Below are 18266 nucleotides of genomic sequence, written 5' to 3'. Positions count from 1 at the left end.
TCTGCCTGCAAGCTTCCAGCTTTACGGAAACTTCATCTGACTTCTAACCAAGTCACAATACTCAAGCAATCTATCTGCATGAACTCATCCGAACACCGAGCTCATCTGATATGTACCATTCGATCCGATCTCTTCTCTATTCCCATTCAATCTGATAGAAGCATACTTCAACAGATTGGATTTTCTTCAACACATTTGACAAGCTTGAAAATGAGGTAATTATATAAGTTGTTTGACATTAATTCAAACGCATTTTCTTCAACGCATTTGACAAGCTTGAAAATTTGGTAATTATATAAGTTGTTTGACATTAATTTGTAGCCAAAAGTCATTGATTTGCTCTCATTGTGTCTTTGATCATATGCTATATAAGTGCATTAAACTAGTTCATTAATTCGGTGAACATCCAACTATCTTTGAGTTTAGAGACAGAGCATTTATCCTAGCTACAAGTTTTTTTTTTAATGCAAAGGTTTTTGAGTTACTTTATTCTGTAAAAATGGAATCCAATTACAGATTACTAGGTTTTATACATGTATGAAGTAGTTATAATTAAAAAAAATCCGAATTTTTGAGGTTTTCAGTCGTCGGAATCTTTCCGACGATGTGTCGATGCGTTACTGATGTAGCACCAATATGGTGATGACGTTTGTTATATCACGTCAACACTCTCAATGAAAAAAATAAAAATAAATAAAAGGCCAAAAATTTGAAGATAAATGACTAAGAGTGATGATTGTCAATATAGATGACCATATATTTACTAGTACGTTAAAAATGATCGACAACTTCGAACTGTCTTTCGCATAAAATTAAAATTTACATACGTTACTTAATTTTTCTAATTTGACATATGATGGGATTTTGAGAGAATTTGGTTCCATATCTTAGAATGTTCATTTGATTCTTTGATGTATAGGTTATTGAATGGATGTGAAGCAGATGGCCGATAAAGACCATCGGTCCTACGATCTCGTTGTTACAAACAAACGAGGACAACTCCGACCAGAAGAATGATCATATGATCAGTATCGTCGAGCCAACTGATGAAGAAGCCTGCACAGAATGGCTAGACTCGAAAGAAACAAACTCGATCCTTTAAGTGTCATTTGGAAGTGTTGTATTGCTTGAGAAAGAACAAATGGAGGAAATTGCATTTGGCCTAATGATGAGCAATTGCAATTTCTTGTGGGTAGTAAGATCGTCAGAAGAGAATAAGCTCCCTCCCCATTTCATTTCAAATGTCCAGGATCGACGTTTAGTCGTGAAATGGTGCTCGCAACCCCGGATCCTGGCTCATCCTGCTGTCTCGTGTTTCATGGCACACTGTGGGTGGAATTCTATTCTTGAGGCGTTGAGTTGTGCTGTGCCGATTATAGGAGTGGGGCTGTGGGGTGATCAACATATAAATGCCAAGTTCATCGAGGATGTTTGGAAAGTAGGCGTTCGGGTACGAGTGGGCGACATCAAAAGAGAGGAGATTGCCAAGCTTGTGGCAGAAGTCTTGCATGGAGATAAAGGGAAAGAGCTTAAAATAAATGCTTGTGAGTGGAAGGAATTGGTTGAAGAAGCTGTGGGGAAAGGTTGGAGTTCTACTAAGAATGTTGATGCCTTTGTGTCGCGCATCTTGGGTAGCTAATATAATTACTTTGTTGTCTTGTTAAATTACGTGGGATTCGCAGCCAAATTATGTAGGATTTTTTATTTATTTAAATGATCTTTTAATCTATCATCTTATATAAGGACATTGAAATTTTAAATTTTGTAAACACGATGCATTATGTTGACGATCGACGATATTCAGTTGATATAGGAGGTGGGCATCGAGGTGAGAAAGCAGATATGTGTAACGATCCATTGTTTCCAAAAAGTCGAGATGGGTAAATCTCTAAGCTGGTAGAGATATTGTTGGCAACGATGAATCCATTCATTCATTTAATAACACACTGACACAATCAAGTATAAGCGAGGCGTTTAAGTTGGGGTGGTACCATTACTCGAGATCTCCTTTTTTTTTTTTTAAATCTCATGAAATGTAAATATGAAGTGTTCAAATTCCGGGAATGGAAATGAAAACCAAATTTAATCAACATTTGGATGTAAACGGATAATATCACCACCTCATATTGCTTTCCCAAGCAATTATACCACTAAGCTGATCAGCTTAGTGGTACCAGGATTGAGTTGAATTTTATAAAGTGTGGAGTTTGATATATTTTGAGTTTTGGAGTTTTTACTTTTTATCATAAATTTTTATTTTTTCACAACACGTTATCAGCACGATCGCTCGAATGTTCTCTATAATTTTCAAAGCTCCAAAACACAAGAAAAAGGCAAAAATATTTAACAAGTAAGAATATTTATTTTAATGTTTATATATTTTTACTTTGTATATATTTTTCATATATTATAATATATTAAGGAAAAATTGCCTTTGAATCCCCATTTCCAAACTTAAATCTTTGCTCAGTCCTCATTTCATATAAAGTTTGTTACAACTCCCTGACACACATAAAATATATGTTTTAGCTCCCTATTATATTATTTTATTTATTTTTATTGTTTTTTGTGTCTCATGAGGTTATTATATTCATTTTCCTAGTTTCTAGTGCCTTCAATTATTTTTTAAATTATTTTAGTTTATTCATTTACTCATGTTTGCAAATATAGCTATTATAATCTTTTTGTTCTTTTTTAATCTTCACATATTTTTATATTCTAAATAGAAAATCACCGAAGAATTAATTTCAATGCAGGTTGTAGCTTTTTTTTTGCTCTGTTTTTTTTTATTATTCACTTTTTCTTTTTATAGTTGATTAAATTTTTTTAAAAAAAAACTATAGATACCAAATCTACCATGGAAATGGTGGAATTGCATGGATCGAATTTTTTTATTAATAAATCCATTGTCAACCATTTTTCTTATTTTTTATCATTAATAAATCCACCATTTTGTCCTATATAATGAGTCCATGGTTGTGTAATGCTATATGATAAAGAACTTACTTTACTTATTTATTTAGTCATTTGTCGCAGTTGAGTATTTACTTGAAATATTTTAATAGTATTTTAAGGTTCATAAATTATTTTTTAGCTCTTTGTTTTCATATGTTTATCCCCAATTTTTTTGTTGTTTTTGTTACATGGTTTCTGTTTCTATTGTTGGCCGCTTCGATTGAATAATTATTCATTTAAAATGATTGAATGAATATGATAAATATGTTTTTACCCAAAATTTATTTTCTTTCTTGAAATGTTTCTGAAACGACTTGTTATTGTATTTCGTGGTTGCGTTCGAATGTTTAGTCTGTGATACAAATGAAATGTGGAGATATGAAAAAACAGTGAAGATGGAGACTTGTCGAGCTCGTGTTGCTGCGAGCATACTATCTGATGAACATGGATTGCTAAAAAAACAAATTTGAATGATTTTTATTATGTAGTTATGATTTTGGGGTTAATATAAGTGCGACAATAATTAATTAGCATGAAGACATTTTGTAAACTAAAGGTGGTTTAATATTTTTTTAAGCTTCAGTGAAACCAATTTGTATATGTGTTCTATATTTTTGGTACAAAAATTTAAGATAATAGTACATACTTTGTATAATTTAGAATAATTGCTCGTATTTACGGGTTGATAAATTGGTCTTACTAAGATGAACATGCCAACTAAAATAATTTATGATCGGATATATATATATATATATATATTCATATTCGATTTGTTTTATGTGTGGTCCTTGAAAAACGAAGGATATGTGAAAGGTGTCAAGTCTTATATATATCGGGTTTGATTTGATAATGCATGACAGTTAGGATCGCAAGATATATATTAACATAAATTAATTGCAAATTAAGATCAAATGGTTAATACTTTGAAATAATTTTGACTTACTAAGTCCAACACATGAACAATAACAGTACACATGCGGCTTAATTGATTATAAATTTTTATACTTCATGGGATAAAATTTTGGACCACTAAGATCGATCTTGTCAAGTGAAAACAAATTAGGTTCAAATTCTCTCGGATTTAGAATAATTCCAAATTAATTTGGAACAATCTCGAACATTTTTGGAACAAACAAATAGGTAATTGGGCATGAGAAACTCATTGTTTGCACATACACGAAGAGGTTATGATTTTGAGCATAACACATATTATGATGCTTATGATGAGTTTCATTGTAGTATGATTTGTGGTCAATTAAATTAGTACTGATATAATGTCATGTGTACTACTTTGGCAAATATAGAAGATGAATACATTGTTCATTATTCAATAAGATCACATGTGATGATATCATTCATTGCTCAATATCTACAATCGTGTAATTAGATGTATTTCTAAGTTTTAACAATTTTTGAATGTGATATTTAGACATCGATTAGCCAAATTTGTAAAAACGAAGCTTGTATTTGAACTTAACTATTAAAAGAGCATGCGTGATCATATGATCTAGCACAACACATGAGAAAAAAGATTACAAATGCGGGTTAATTGCACATATAATGTTTTATTTCTCGGTATAAAATTTGGGTCACTAAGATCGACCTTGCCAAGTGAGAGTAAATTAGGTTCGAATTATCCCCGATTTAGAATAATTCCAAATATATTTGGAACAATCTCGGATATTTGTGGCATAAACGGATAGGAAATTAGGATTGAGAGACTCGTTCTTTGCACACGCATGAAGATGATATGATTAGGTGCATAACACACATTATGATGTTTATCATTCATTTTCATTGTCGTGTGAATAGTCGTCCAATTCCATTAGTGTTGGTTATCTAATGTCATATATGTACATTAATTTGACAAATGTAGAAGAGGAATATATTACTCATTATTCAATGAGATCATATGTGGTGATATCATTCTTGTTCAATTTCTGCAATTGCGTAATTAGATATACTTTAAAATTCAATATTTGAATATGATATTCAGAATTGATTAACCAAATTTGTAAAATGATGCTTGTATTTGAACTCCACTATTAAAAAAACATGTATGATCATGGGGTCTGACACAACACATGAGAAATAAGAGTACTAATAAGACTTAATTGTGTATATAGTATTCTATTTTTCGAGATAAAATTTTGGGACACTAAGATCGCTTGTCAAGTGAAAGTAAATTAAGTTCAAATTGTCATCGATTTGAATAAAATTTCAAATATATTTGGAACAATCTCAGTTATATGTGGCACAAAAAAAATAAAATTAGGAATGAGAGATTCATTCTTTGTACACACACACACATAAATATTTTTATGATTTCGTGCATAACACACATTATGATGCTTATGATGAGTTTTCATTGTCGTATTAATAGTCGTTCAATTCTATTAGTGTTGATTATCTAATATCATGTACACTGCTTTGATAAATGTAGAAGAGGAATGCATTACTCATTATTCAATGTTATCACATGTAGTGATATCAATTATTGTCCAATTTATTCAATTGCGTAATTAGGTGTACTTTTAAAATTAAACATTTGAATACGATATTTACAATCGATTCACCAAATATGTAAGACAATGCTTGTATTTGAACTCCACTATTAAAAGAACATGTATGATCATGGGGTCTGACACAACACATGAGTAAGAAGAGTACAAATATGGCTTAATTGCATATATAATGTTTTATTTTTTGAGATAAAACTTTAGGTCACTAAGATCACTTGCCAAGGGAAAGTAAATTAGGTTCGAAATGTACGTTTTTTGCTCATGTGCTGTGCCAGATCCCATGATCATACATGCTCTTTTAATAGTGGAGTTCAGATACAAGCATCATTTTACCATTTTGGTTATCGATTCTAAATATCATATTCAAATATTGAATTTTAAAAGTACATTTAACTACACAATTGTAGAAATTGGATAATGAATGATATCACCACATGTGATACATATCATTGAATAATGAGTAATGTATTCCTCTTATACATTTGTCAAAATAGTGTACATGACATTAAATGACCAACACCACGACAATGAAAATGAATCATAAACATCATAATGTGTGTTATGCGCCAAATCATAACATCTTCGTGCATGTGCAAAGAACGAGTCTCTCATTCCTAATTTCCTATCCGTTTATACCACAAATATCCGAGATTGTTCCAAATATATTTAGAATTATTCTAAATCGGAGACAATTCGAACTTAATTTACTCTCACTTGGCAAGGTCGATCTTAGTGACCCAAATTTTATACCGAGAAATAGAACATTATATGTGCAATTAACCCGCTTTTGTACTCTTTTTGCTCATGTGTTGTGCTAGATCTCATGATCACACATGCTCTTTTAATAGTTAAGTTCAAATACAAGCTTCATTTTTACAAATTTGGCTAATCGATGTCTAAATATTACATTCAAAACCTGTTAAAACTTAAAAATACATCTAATTACACGATTGTATATATTGAGCAATGAATGATATCATTACATTTGATCTTATTGAATAATGAACAATGTATTCATCTTCTACATTTGCCGAAGTAGTACACATGACATTATATCAGTACTAATTTAATTGACCACAAATCATACTACCATGAAACTCATCATAAGCATCATAATATGTGTTATGCTCGAAATCATAACCTCTCCGTGCATGTGCAAACAAGGAGTTTCTAATACCCAATTACCTATTTGTTTGTTCCAAAAATGTTCGAGATTGTTTCAAATTAATTTGGAATTATTCTGAATCCGAGAGAATTCGAACCTAATTTGTTTTCACTTGACAAAATCGATCTTAGTGGTCCAAAACTTTATCCCATGAAGTATAAAAATTTACAATCAATTAAGCCGCATGTGTACTGTTATTGTTCATGTGTTGGACTTAGTAAGTCAACATTATTCCAAAGTATTAACCATTCGATCTTAATTTGCAATCAATTTATGTTAATATATATCTTGCGATCTTTAACTGTCATGCATTATCAAACCAAACCCGATATATATACAAGACTTGACACCTTTCACATATCCTTCGTTTTTCAAGGACCATACATAAAACAAATCGAATATGAATATATATATATATATATATATATATATATATATATATATCCGATCATAAATTATTTTTAGTTGGCATGTTCATCTTACTAAGACCAATTTATCAACCCGTAAATACGAGCAATTATTCTAAATTATACAAAGTATGTACTATTATCTTAACCTTTTGTACCAAAAATATAGAACACACATACAAATTGGTTTTACTGAAGCTTAACAAAATATTAAACCACCTTTAGTTTACAAAATTTTTTCATGCAAATTAATTATTGTCGCACTTATATTAACCCCAAAAGCATAACTATATAATAAAAATCATTCAAATTTGTTTTTTAGCAATTCATGTTCATCAGATAGTATGCTCGCAGCAACACGAGCTCGACAAGTCTCCATCTTCACTGTCTTTTTATATCTCCACATTTCATCTGTATCACGAGCTAAACATTCGAATGCAACCACGAAATACAATAACAAGTCGTTTCAGAAACATTTCAAGAAAGAAAATAAATTTTGGGTAAAAACAGATTTACCATATTCATTCAAGCATTTTAAATGAATAATTATTCAATCGAAGCGGTCAACAATAGAAACAGAAACCATATAACAAATTCAAGAACAACAAAAAATTGGGGATAAACATATGAAAACAAAGAGCTAAAAAATAATTTATGAACCTTAAAATACTATTAAAATATTTCAAGTAAATACTCAACTGCGGCAAACGATTAAATAAATAAGTAAAGTAAGTTCTTATCATATAGCATTACACAACCATGGATCTCATTATATAGGACAAAATGGTGGGTTTATTAATGATAAAAAATAAGAAAAATGGTTGACAATGGATTTATTAATAAAAAAATTCGATCCATGCAATTCCACCATTTCCATGGTAGATTTGGTATCTATAGTTTTTTTTTAAAAAAATATTAATCAACTATAAAAAGAAAAAGTGAATAATAAAAAAAAACAGAGCAAAAAAAAAAAAAAAAAACTACAACCTGCATTGAAATTAATGCTTCGGTGATTTCCTATTTAGAATATAAAAATATGTGAAGATGAAAAAAGAACAAAAAGATTATAATAGCTATATTTGCAAATATAAGTAAATGAATAAACTAAAATAATTTAAAAAATAATTGAATGCATTAGAAACTAGGAAAATGAATATAATAACCACATTAAGACACAAAAAACAATAAAAATGAATAAAATAATATAATAGGGAGCTAAAACATATATTTTGTGTGTGTCAGGGAGTTGTAACAAACTTTATTTGAAATGGGGACTGAGCAAAGATTTAAGTTTGACAACGGGGATTTAAAGGCAATTTTCCCATATATTAATTATATATGTATAATTTCATAATATTATATAAAAGAAGTCTATGACACCTCATTATAATATTGTGATGTGATATACAATACCTGACTTTATACTAAATATATTTGTATGATTTCATGTTATTATATAAAAGGTTGTCTATGAAACCACATTATAATAACGTGATATGATTATACTATATATTACTGCTTATATATTTTAATTATATATACTAACTATATTGTATAATTTCATGTTATTATATAAAAAGATGTCTATGACACCACATTATAATAACGTGATATGATTATATTATATATTAGTGCTTATATATTTTTATTATCTATACAAACTATATTGTATAATTTTATGTTATTATATAAAAATATGTCTATGACACCACATTATAATAACGTAATATGATTATACTATATATTACTTCTTATATATTTTTATTGTGTATGTATAGTAACGGTCATAAACGGTAACAAAACTTCTATTTTTTTGCACTATAAATATGATTACTTAAACACATTTCAATCACACCAAACTCAATTTTTCTCTCAAAATTATTTCTCCCCGATTTTTCGAAGAAGAAGAAGAAGATGGAATTTTCAAGGCTATTTTTTATAACTATTATGATCATCATACTCACGAATCTTGTATTTATCGGTGAATATCCAACTCGCGTTTTTTATTTATTTTTAAACTTGCTTGTATTCATAGTTTATCCATTATTTTGTATTGTCATATTAATGGAAATTAAGTAATAAAATGCATTGTTATTTTTCTTGTACCACTATGTCAAATTTCGCCAAGCTTGAATTCGTTGCTCTTGATATCACGGGAAAGAATTATATGACATGGACTTTCGATGTAGAAATGCATCTTGAGTCATTAGGTCTAAATGATACTAACAAAGAAAATAATATATCATCTTCACAAGAAAAGCAAAGGTTATGATATTCTTGCGTAGACATCTTGATGAAGGATTGAAATATGAGTATCTCACAGGAAAAGACCCAATGATTTTATGGAAAAGATTGAATGAAATATTTGAGTATATAAGGAAAGTTATACTTCCGACCGCCCGTGATGAATGGAATACATTAAGATTCCAAAACTTTAAAAAAATCAGTTATTATAACTCTGTGATGTAACAAATAGTCTCACAATTAAAATTTTGTGGACATGTGGTTACTGAAAATAGAAATGTTTGAGAAAATATTTTCCACTTTTCACGCATCAAATATAACTCTACAACAATAGTATAGAGTGCGTGAATTTTAGAGATATTCTGAACTCATCTCATGTCTTCTTATGACGGAAAAGAACAACGAATTATTAATGAGAAATCATTAATCCCGACCCACTGGATCAACGGCATTTCCAGAAGCAAATGTCGTAATAAAAAATGAAAACCAAAATCAAAGCCATAGACAAGATTTTGGTCGTGGACGAGGTCGAGAACGAGGACGTGGGCATGGGCGTGGGCGTGGGCGTAGAAATGATCGCGGCCATGGATTAAAAACAATCGAGATAGTTACTTCAATAACTCATCTCAAAAGGGCGTCACGAACCACCCACCAAAAAGGCAGCATGAAAACATGAGTGAAAATGAAAATCACTCAAAAAGATCTGAGAGTATTTGTTATAGATGTGGCACTCCAAGACATTGGTCACGTACTTGCCGAGCCCCTGAGTACCTTTGTAAGCTCTATAAAGAATCGATAAAGGGAAAAGAAAAAGAGACCAATTTTGTTGGAAATAGTGACCATTTAAGTGGTTCAATTCATTTTGATGCTGCTGATTTTTTGAATGATTTCGAGGACATTGATTAATATATTGATGGGAAAAGAATGTAACATATTATATTTTTCATGTATTCTCGTGATAATATGAAACATGTTATATTTTGCATATGTATTGTCCTTAATTTTTTTTTATTGCACTTTTTTTTTTGAATTTATATATGAAAAATTCTATGAGCAAAGATAAAAAAAATAATCTCATGAAAGTTTGCTTACCTGATAGTAGTACAACGCACACTATTCTCCGAGATAAAAGATATTTCTTGGAACTAAAACCAACAAAAACAATGGTGAATATAATATCAGGTCCTGTAGACTTGATTGAAGGTTGTGGTAAAACACATTTTTTGTTACCTAATGGTACAAAATTTCTGATATATGATGCTTTATATTCACCACAATCAAAAAGAAATGTGTTGAGTTTTAATGACATATATTCTCATGGGTATGATACTGAGACAATAAATGAAGGAAATCAGAAATATATGTGTCTTATCACAAATAAATCAGAAAAAAAATATTTAGTTGAAAAACTACCAATGCTTCCTACCGGATTGCATTTTATACATATAAGTCCAATTGAATCAAACATGGTGGTTAATAATTCTTCAATATTAACCAATTGACATGATCAATTAGGACATCCTGGTTCATTAGTGATGCGAAGAATTATATAAAATACACATGGTCATCCACTGAAAGACCAGAAGATCTTTCAGAATAATAAGTTTCAGTATAAAGCATGTTCTCTTGGAAAACTTATTATAATACCATCACCATCTAAAATTCAAACTAAATCACCCATGTTTTTTGAAAGTATTCAGGATGATATTTGTGGGTCAATTTATCCACCATGTCGACTATTTCGATACTTTATGGTGTTGATCAATGCCTCTAGCAGATGGTCACATGTATGCTTATTGTCAACTCGGAATGTGGAATTTGCAAAATTGATGACTCAAATAATAAAATTGCGGAATCAATTTACTGGTTATACAATCAAAAAAATAAGACTTGATAATGCTGGAGAATTTACTTTCCAAACTTTCAATGATTATTGTATGTCAATGGAAATTATTGTTGAACATCCTGTTGTTCATGTACATACACAAAATGGATTAGCTGAATCATTGATTAAACGTCTACAGCTGATTTCTAGTCCAATGATAATGAAAACAAAACTCTCTATTTCTATATGGGGACATGCAATTTTACATGTTGCTGCATTAATTCACATTAGACCAAGTGCTTATCATAAATGCTCCCCATTGTAGCTTGCATTTTGTACATAACCAGACATTTCTCATTTGAGAATTTTTGGATGTATGGTATATGTGCCTATTGCACCACCTCAAAGAAAAAAAATGGGACCTCAAAGAAAAATCGGTATTAATATCGGTTATGATTGTCAATCAATCATTCGATATCTTGAGATTCAGACAGACGATGTGTTTACGACACGTTTTGCTGATTGACATTTTAATGAAGAAATGTTCTCAATGTTAGGTGGAGAAAATAAACACATCGAAAAAAAATTACATGGTATGTACCATCATTGTTACATTTGGATCCAAGAACTAAACAATGTGAGAAATATGTACAACAAATTGTGCACTTGCAAAGAATAGCAAATCAAATGCCAGATGCATTTGCAGACACAAAAGGGGTAACAAAATCATATATACATGCTGTAAATGTCCATGCTCGAATTGAAGTTCCAAAGAAACAAATTGAATACACTCATGATGTTATTAAACGCTTGAAGCATGGAAGGCCAGTCGGTTTCAAGGATAAAAATCCTCGAAAAAGAAAATTCTTAGACAAACACGGTGATCACAAAATAAATAATGATGTTCCAGAAAAAACACCTGATAATGAAAATACTCTGTCAGAACCACAAACTAACAAGAATCGTGAAATCATGAAAATACTCTGTCAGAACCACAAACTAACGAGAATCGTGAAATCTCTATCAATTATATTAATAGTGGAAAAATATGGAACCGAAAAGATGTAGAAGAAATTGATGAGATATTTTCTTACAATATGTGGCATGTGAATCATAAATGAGAATGAAGATCATGAACCAAAATCTTTTGGTGAATGTAAAAATTGGCAAGATTGGGTAAAATGGAAAGATGTCATCCAGGTTGAATTGGATTCAATAAATAAACGTAACGTTTTTGGACTTATAGTCCTTACACCTGAAGATGTAAAACCTGTTGGATACAAATGGGTTTTTGTTCGAAAGCAAAATGAGAAAAATGAAGTAGTAAGATATAAAGTTCGACTTGTTGCACAAGGTTTTTTTCAAAGGCCTGAAATTGATTATGAAGAAACGTATTCTCCCGTTATGGATGCAATTACGTTTCAGTACTTGATTAGTTTGGCAGTGTTTGAAAATTTGGAAATGCGTCTTATGGATGTTGTTACAGCTTACTTATATGGATCACTTGATAATAATATATACATGAAAATCCTTGAAGAATTTAAGATGTCTGAATCACAAAGTTTAAAACCCAAAGAATTTTATTATGTGAAATTGCAAAGATCATAATATGAGTTAAAGAAATCCGACCGAATGCGGTATAATCGGTTAAGTGAGCAATTGATGAAAAAGAGATATGTAAATGATCCGATATGCCCTTATGTTTTCATCAAGAAAACAACATCCGGATGTGTAATTATTGTTGTATATGTTGATGATTTAAACATCATTGGAACGAATAAAGAAATTCAAAAGTTATGTGTTACTTGAAGGAAGAATTCGAAATGAAGGATCTTGAAAAAACCAAGTATTGTCTGGGTTTACAAATCGAACAAAAAAAATGTGGAATATTTTTTTCACTAGTCAAATTATACAGAAAAGGTCTTTAAACATTTTAATATGGATAAATCAAATCCTTTAAGTACTCCAATGATCGTTAGATCATTAAGCATAGAAAAGGATCCATTTCGTCCATGTAAAGATGGTGAAGTTATTCTTGGTCCAGAAGTACCATATCTAAGTTTCATTGGTGCTCTTATGTATCTTGCAAATTGTACTAGACCTGATATATCTTTTGCTGTAAATTTATTGACAAGATTCAACTCATAATAATACATGTATATTTATAAATATTGATAATAATAATAAATTAAAGTGTTTAATTAAATATAAAACGGGTCCACGAGTCCAACCCGGGTTGGACTCGCCGGGTTTTGATGCGGGGCGAGGCGGATCTAAAATTAAGACAGGACAGATCCGGGTCCGAATTTTCCTTGGCGGGGCAGGTCTCGAGTTCGGCCAAACTCGTCCCGTTGCCATCCCTATAAAAGAGTAATTGTGCACCAACAACTTTAATGAAAGATTCAAAACTACAATACACTCAAAAGCTATAAAATAAAACTTGTTTTCCTTCCAACTAAAATAAAAATAACTGTGCACAATTAGTCTGTTCTATAACATAGCGCTCATGCATCCTCCGTCTGCCCTAGCTTTTGATGCAGTTTAAACGTGAGATGGGAGAAAAAGGGAAGGAGGCGGCGTCCAAAGTGATGAAAAGAAACTGATAGATTTCTTTGAACGCTTACTCAGTTTGTGACTAATGGGCTTAGTTTGGCCCATTAGTTACAAACAAAACTTTAAAAATTCTTTCACCCAACTAATAAAATACACTACATCAATTTTTAAACTTTAATTAAATATAAAACATTTTCCTTAACTTGTTTGTAGGCTAGTCTCGTTCCTTCGGTCCAGAATTAAATTTCAAACCTGAAAACATTAAAATAACTTGCAACACATTAAATTAATATCAGGCATAACATATCATCAAATAAATTTAAACATAGCAATTAAATTTCATGAATAAAAGACATAAATCATATAAATAATTTAAAATTATCGTGATCGAGCTAGTGAAATTTTGGACCTTACACTAAAAATGTCACATCTCAATACATACAATACTAAAATTGACATGTTGTCTTTTAAATTCAACCAAGACATGGAATTGAAACAAAAAAATTTGTATGTTCAAAACTTCTTTATAAATAAGAAAAAAGAAAAAAGAGAGAGAGATGGAATAACCAAGGACTGTTCTGTACTAGATCAAGATATGATAGCCCAAATAGGGTTTTTTTTAACTGTTTACCATACAACCCAAAAATATTTCCGTGAGCACGACAAAACACAAGAGTTTCTTTTTTTCTAATATATATCACGCCTCACTAGGGCGTGATTTATCGAAATATCAATATAAATAAGTCAAAGATAATTATTAAAAAGTAAATATCATAACATAATCCACATTTATCGAAATAAATTTAAGATTCAAGCATAAGTCTCAACAGCTATATATCTCAGAAAAATAAAACAAATAGATTATTGTAATTTTATTATTATTAGTTTTATTTTATTATAATTGTGAGTAAATTTAAATTTATTTATTTTATTTTATATCAAATATGTTATTAACGTGCGAGACACGTACTTCTTGCTAGTATATATATATATAACTTATTGTACCATGACTTTATTTTTACCAAGTATATGTCAAGGTTCCAAGTTAGTTGTGATGAAATCCAAAATAAGCCAAATGTACAAGACGAATTTTTCAATTTTGCCCGTATAAAAATTAGAGAGATTTGAAGCCATGATAAAAGCTAACTTTAATAAAGTCATTTGTTTCATATATATTGTTGCCACTGAAAAGAATGAAAAGGAAAAAAAAAAAAAAGGTACATTATATTTCTCTTTGAAGTTTGAATAAACGTTGTACACAAGTTCTTCCTCACGGAGATAACAAATCAAAGGGCAGAAAGAAAACAAAAACATTAACAATGGCAGCTGCAGAACTTGGAACAAGATCAAACCCTAATGATCTTTATGTTCTCCCATTCCCTGCACAAGGTCACATAAGTCCTGCCCTCGCCTTCTCCAAATTCTTAGCCTCAAAGGGTCTGAAAATCATCATTTTAACCACCACACACTTGACCAAATCAGCCAAGATTTCCTTGAGCAGCAGCTCAATCAGCATACAAACTATATCCGATGGTTCCGAGGATCAGAATGGTAAGGAGACCTTGGATGAGTACTTCCAACGTTTAAAGCGATGTCTTTCGCAGAATTTGGTTAGATTTCTTGAGCAACAGAAGGAATCTGGTTCTGTTGCTAGAGCCATCATGTATGATTCTTGTTTTCCATGGGTCTTGGACATCGCTCGAGGGCGAGGCTTGCTAGCGGCGGCGTCGTTCACTCAATCTTGCTCCGTTTGTGCTGTGTACTACCATTTGAGAGAAGGGCTGTTCAAGTTTTCTGAGGTAGATGATGGCGTCGTGTCCATGCCTGCATTGCCACGTCTCGAGATCGGAGAGCTGCCCCTCTTCCCTAAGGTTATAGATCCTAACAACGCTGTGATGACCACTCTTGCTGATCAGTTCTCGAATCTTGAGCAAGTGGATTGGATTTTCTTTAACACATTTGACAAGCTTGAAAATGAGGTAAGTTGTTTGACATTAATTTGTAAGCACGAGTTTCTTATATTCTCAAAGAACTAGTAAATATATATGGGAAAATTGTAATTTTTGTCCTATATTTTTATCTTTCACAATTTTTATCAGCTACATTGTAAAAAGGACTGGAGTTTGACTACAGAGAAGACCAAAATCGCAAAAACATAAACATATAAGACTAAACATGAAATTTTCCCTAACTAAACCATTTAAATCAAATTACATCTTTATATGTATGTTATGTAATCAAATAAACGTGTTCTATGTAGATTTACAACCTTGAACCAGTCTTTCTCATAAAATTGAAATTTACATAAATTACTTAAAATTTCATTTATCAAGTTTGATATGAGATTGGATTTTGACAGCTAGGGGAGAAAACAAGTTTGGTTCCATATCTTAGTTAGAACTGTTCTTTTAATTCTTTGATCCACAGGTAATTGAGTGGATGTCTAGCAGATGGCCGATAAAGACCATTGGCCCTACGATCTCGTTATTACAAACAAACGAGGAAATGAATAATCATATGATAAGTATCTTCGAGCCAACGGACGAAGAAGCCTGCACAAAATGGCTAGACTCGAAAGAAACAAACTCGATCCTTTATGTGTCGTTTGGAAGTATTCTTGGACTTCAGAAAGAACAAATGGAGGAGCTTGCATTTGGCCTAATGATGAGCAATTGCAATTTCGTGTGGGTAGTAAAATCGTCAGAAGAGAATAAGCTCCCTCCCGGTTTCATTTCTAATGCCCGGGATCGAGGTTTAATATTAAAATGGTGCTCGCAACCAAAGATCCTGGCTCATCCTTCTGTCTCGTGTTTTATGACACACTGTGGTTGGAATTCTTTTCTGGAGGCATTGAGTTGTGGTGTGCCGATTATAGGAATGGCTCAGTGGGGTGATCAACAGACGAATGCGAAGTTTATCGAGGATGTTTGGAAAGTAGGTGTTCGGGTACGAGTGGGCGACATCAAAAGAGAGGAGATTGCCAAGCTTGTGGCAGAAGTTGTGCATGGAGATAAAGGGAAGGAGCTTAAAAGAAATGCGTGTAAGTGGAAGGAATTGGTTGAAGAAGCTGTGGGGAAAGGTGGGACTTCTGCCAAGAATGTTGATGACTTTGTGTCACACATCTTGGGTAGCTAATATTTTAGGGGTCAGATTTCTATTTGGAGTCCATATTGTTTATTTAAACTCCTAGATAGCTATAAATTATTATGAGCATACCATGGTTTATATGAGTTTCAAGATATGTTTCAATAAGAGTCGTCCATATTTGTTTTATTTTGTTGCATTTATTTATGGACATGTACGTCTTATAATAGTTTTAACGATTCATTGGCTCCCAAAAGTCGAGTAGGGGCAATTCCATAAGCTGGTAGAGATATAAAAAAAATCAGATTTGTGTGTTTATTAAACTCAAGTTCAGAGTCAGATGGTCATATGATAGTTTCATAGTTTTGATTCTGCAAAGTGATTTTGGTAAAATGTTAGCACTAGAATAACGAACAATACCTAATTGGCCAATACTAATTTTCAGTTTTTATTTTCGAACGCTGTTGAGTTCTTATTTTTCAATTTTTCTCCATTTTCAAATTTAATAACTTCTACAAATCATAATTTGTTTCAAACACTGCAAACAATACCGAGACAATAAAAATCATATCATATGATTATTATGTAACTCAAACAACAAACAAAATCCACATGAATTAAAACAAACACTTGGTGAGCACTGGGCAGAACGAATTTACTCAGGCTAAGCAGAGCAGATCTCCTTCAGCTTATCCGCAGCAGATTCATTCACGGAGTACTGCAGGACGTGAAAACCCAAACAACAGCTTAGGATCAAATCAAGATTGAGAAACACGATCCCAATCTAACATTTACAATTACAACTGACCTTGTTGAGAACCCAGAGAGCATGTTTGTAAGTCCTGTTGAGGAGTTCGTGAAGGAAAGCTTCGTCTTTTGGGTCGATTTCTCTGTAGTTGACGAAGTTCTCGCGAGCGTATTTAGCGTAGTAACCCCTCGTATCTTGTGGGAGGCGTCGAACGAGTCTCAGCACTTCACTGTAGGCTCTCAAAGCTTTCGACATTTCGGTGATCACCATTCCTCGATGACCATCGATTGTTTGTGGTTTGGTTTAACAAATTCTGAGAAAAAAAAAAAAAGTAGGAAAATTAACGAAATGGGCTTATTGTGTGGATCCACATGGGCTCATGTCGATCCACATGATTGTTAAATTGATAGCGAGCTTTTCTAGCCAGTTTTGTTGAACGACAGAATATTAGATTCACATCTCATAGCATCGTATTCGAATATCTTCGAACTTTTTTCAATATGAGCTTTGGATATATCATTTTGTTTGATAATTTACATGCAACCCGCGAGTGAGTTTTAATAATTTATTGATATTATCATCATATATTAAATAAATATTGTATATCGAATATTTATTTGCGAGCATTATTTTGAATAGTAGTTTGCAAACGTGCTTAAATATTTTCAAACCGAGCTCGAATTGATCAAGTTCTAATTCGAATTAATCCATTCGAGGGAAAAATTTCAAATTATTTGAGTTATGAACTTTACTATATGATGGG

At 31.6% G+C, this 18266-nt stretch overlaps 3 protein-coding genes across 5 annotated transcripts; 2 read left to right on the top strand and 1 right to left on the bottom strand.

Moving 5' to 3' along the window:
* Positions 1–1141: 1141 nt before the first annotated feature.
* On the top strand, positions 1142–1639 carry LOC140862562 (mogroside I-E synthase-like). Its single transcript, XM_073265589.1, has one exon. It carries the CDS (start codon positions 1142–1144, stop codon positions 1637–1639), a length of 498 nt encoding a protein of 165 aa, XP_073121690.1.
* Positions 1640–14893: 13254 nt separating this feature from the next.
* Positions 14894–16812, top strand: LOC140864298 (UDP glycosyltransferase 9-like). The gene is made up of 2 exons (XM_073268393.1): positions 14894–15650; positions 16099–16812. Exons 1-2 carry the CDS (start codon positions 14991–14993, stop codon positions 16804–16806), a joined length of 1368 nt encoding a protein of 455 aa, XP_073124494.1. The 5' UTR covers positions 14894–14990; the 3' UTR covers positions 16807–16812.
* LOC140864299 (LYR motif-containing protein At3g19508-like) lies at positions 15424–17865 on the bottom strand. 3 transcript variants are annotated; one of them, XM_073268396.1, is made up of 3 exons: positions 17564–17865; positions 17415–17473; positions 15424–15561 (listed from the first exon to the last, which is right to left on the bottom strand). In XM_073268396.1, exons 1-2 carry the CDS (start codon positions 17771–17773, stop codon positions 17420–17422), a joined length of 264 nt encoding a protein of 87 aa, XP_073124497.1. In that variant the 5' UTR covers positions 17774–17865; the 3' UTR covers positions 15424–15561; positions 17415–17419. The 3 variants fall into 3 exon arrangements, with proteins under 3 accessions (XP_073124497.1, XP_073124496.1, XP_073124495.1); XM_073268395.1 differs by having other exon boundaries at positions 15504–15638; XM_073268394.1 differs by lacking the exon at positions 15424–15561 and having other exon boundaries at positions 17336–17473; positions 17564–17847.
* Positions 17866–18266: the final 401 nt, after the last annotated feature.

Source organism: Henckelia pumila, chromosome 4 (genome assembly GCF_033568475.1).
Source record: "Henckelia pumila isolate YLH828 chromosome 4, ASM3356847v2, whole genome shotgun sequence".
Lineage (NCBI taxonomy): Eukaryota > Viridiplantae > Streptophyta > Magnoliopsida > Lamiales > Gesneriaceae > Henckelia > Henckelia pumila.
This window is presented reverse-complemented; position numbering and strand designations above follow the sequence as displayed.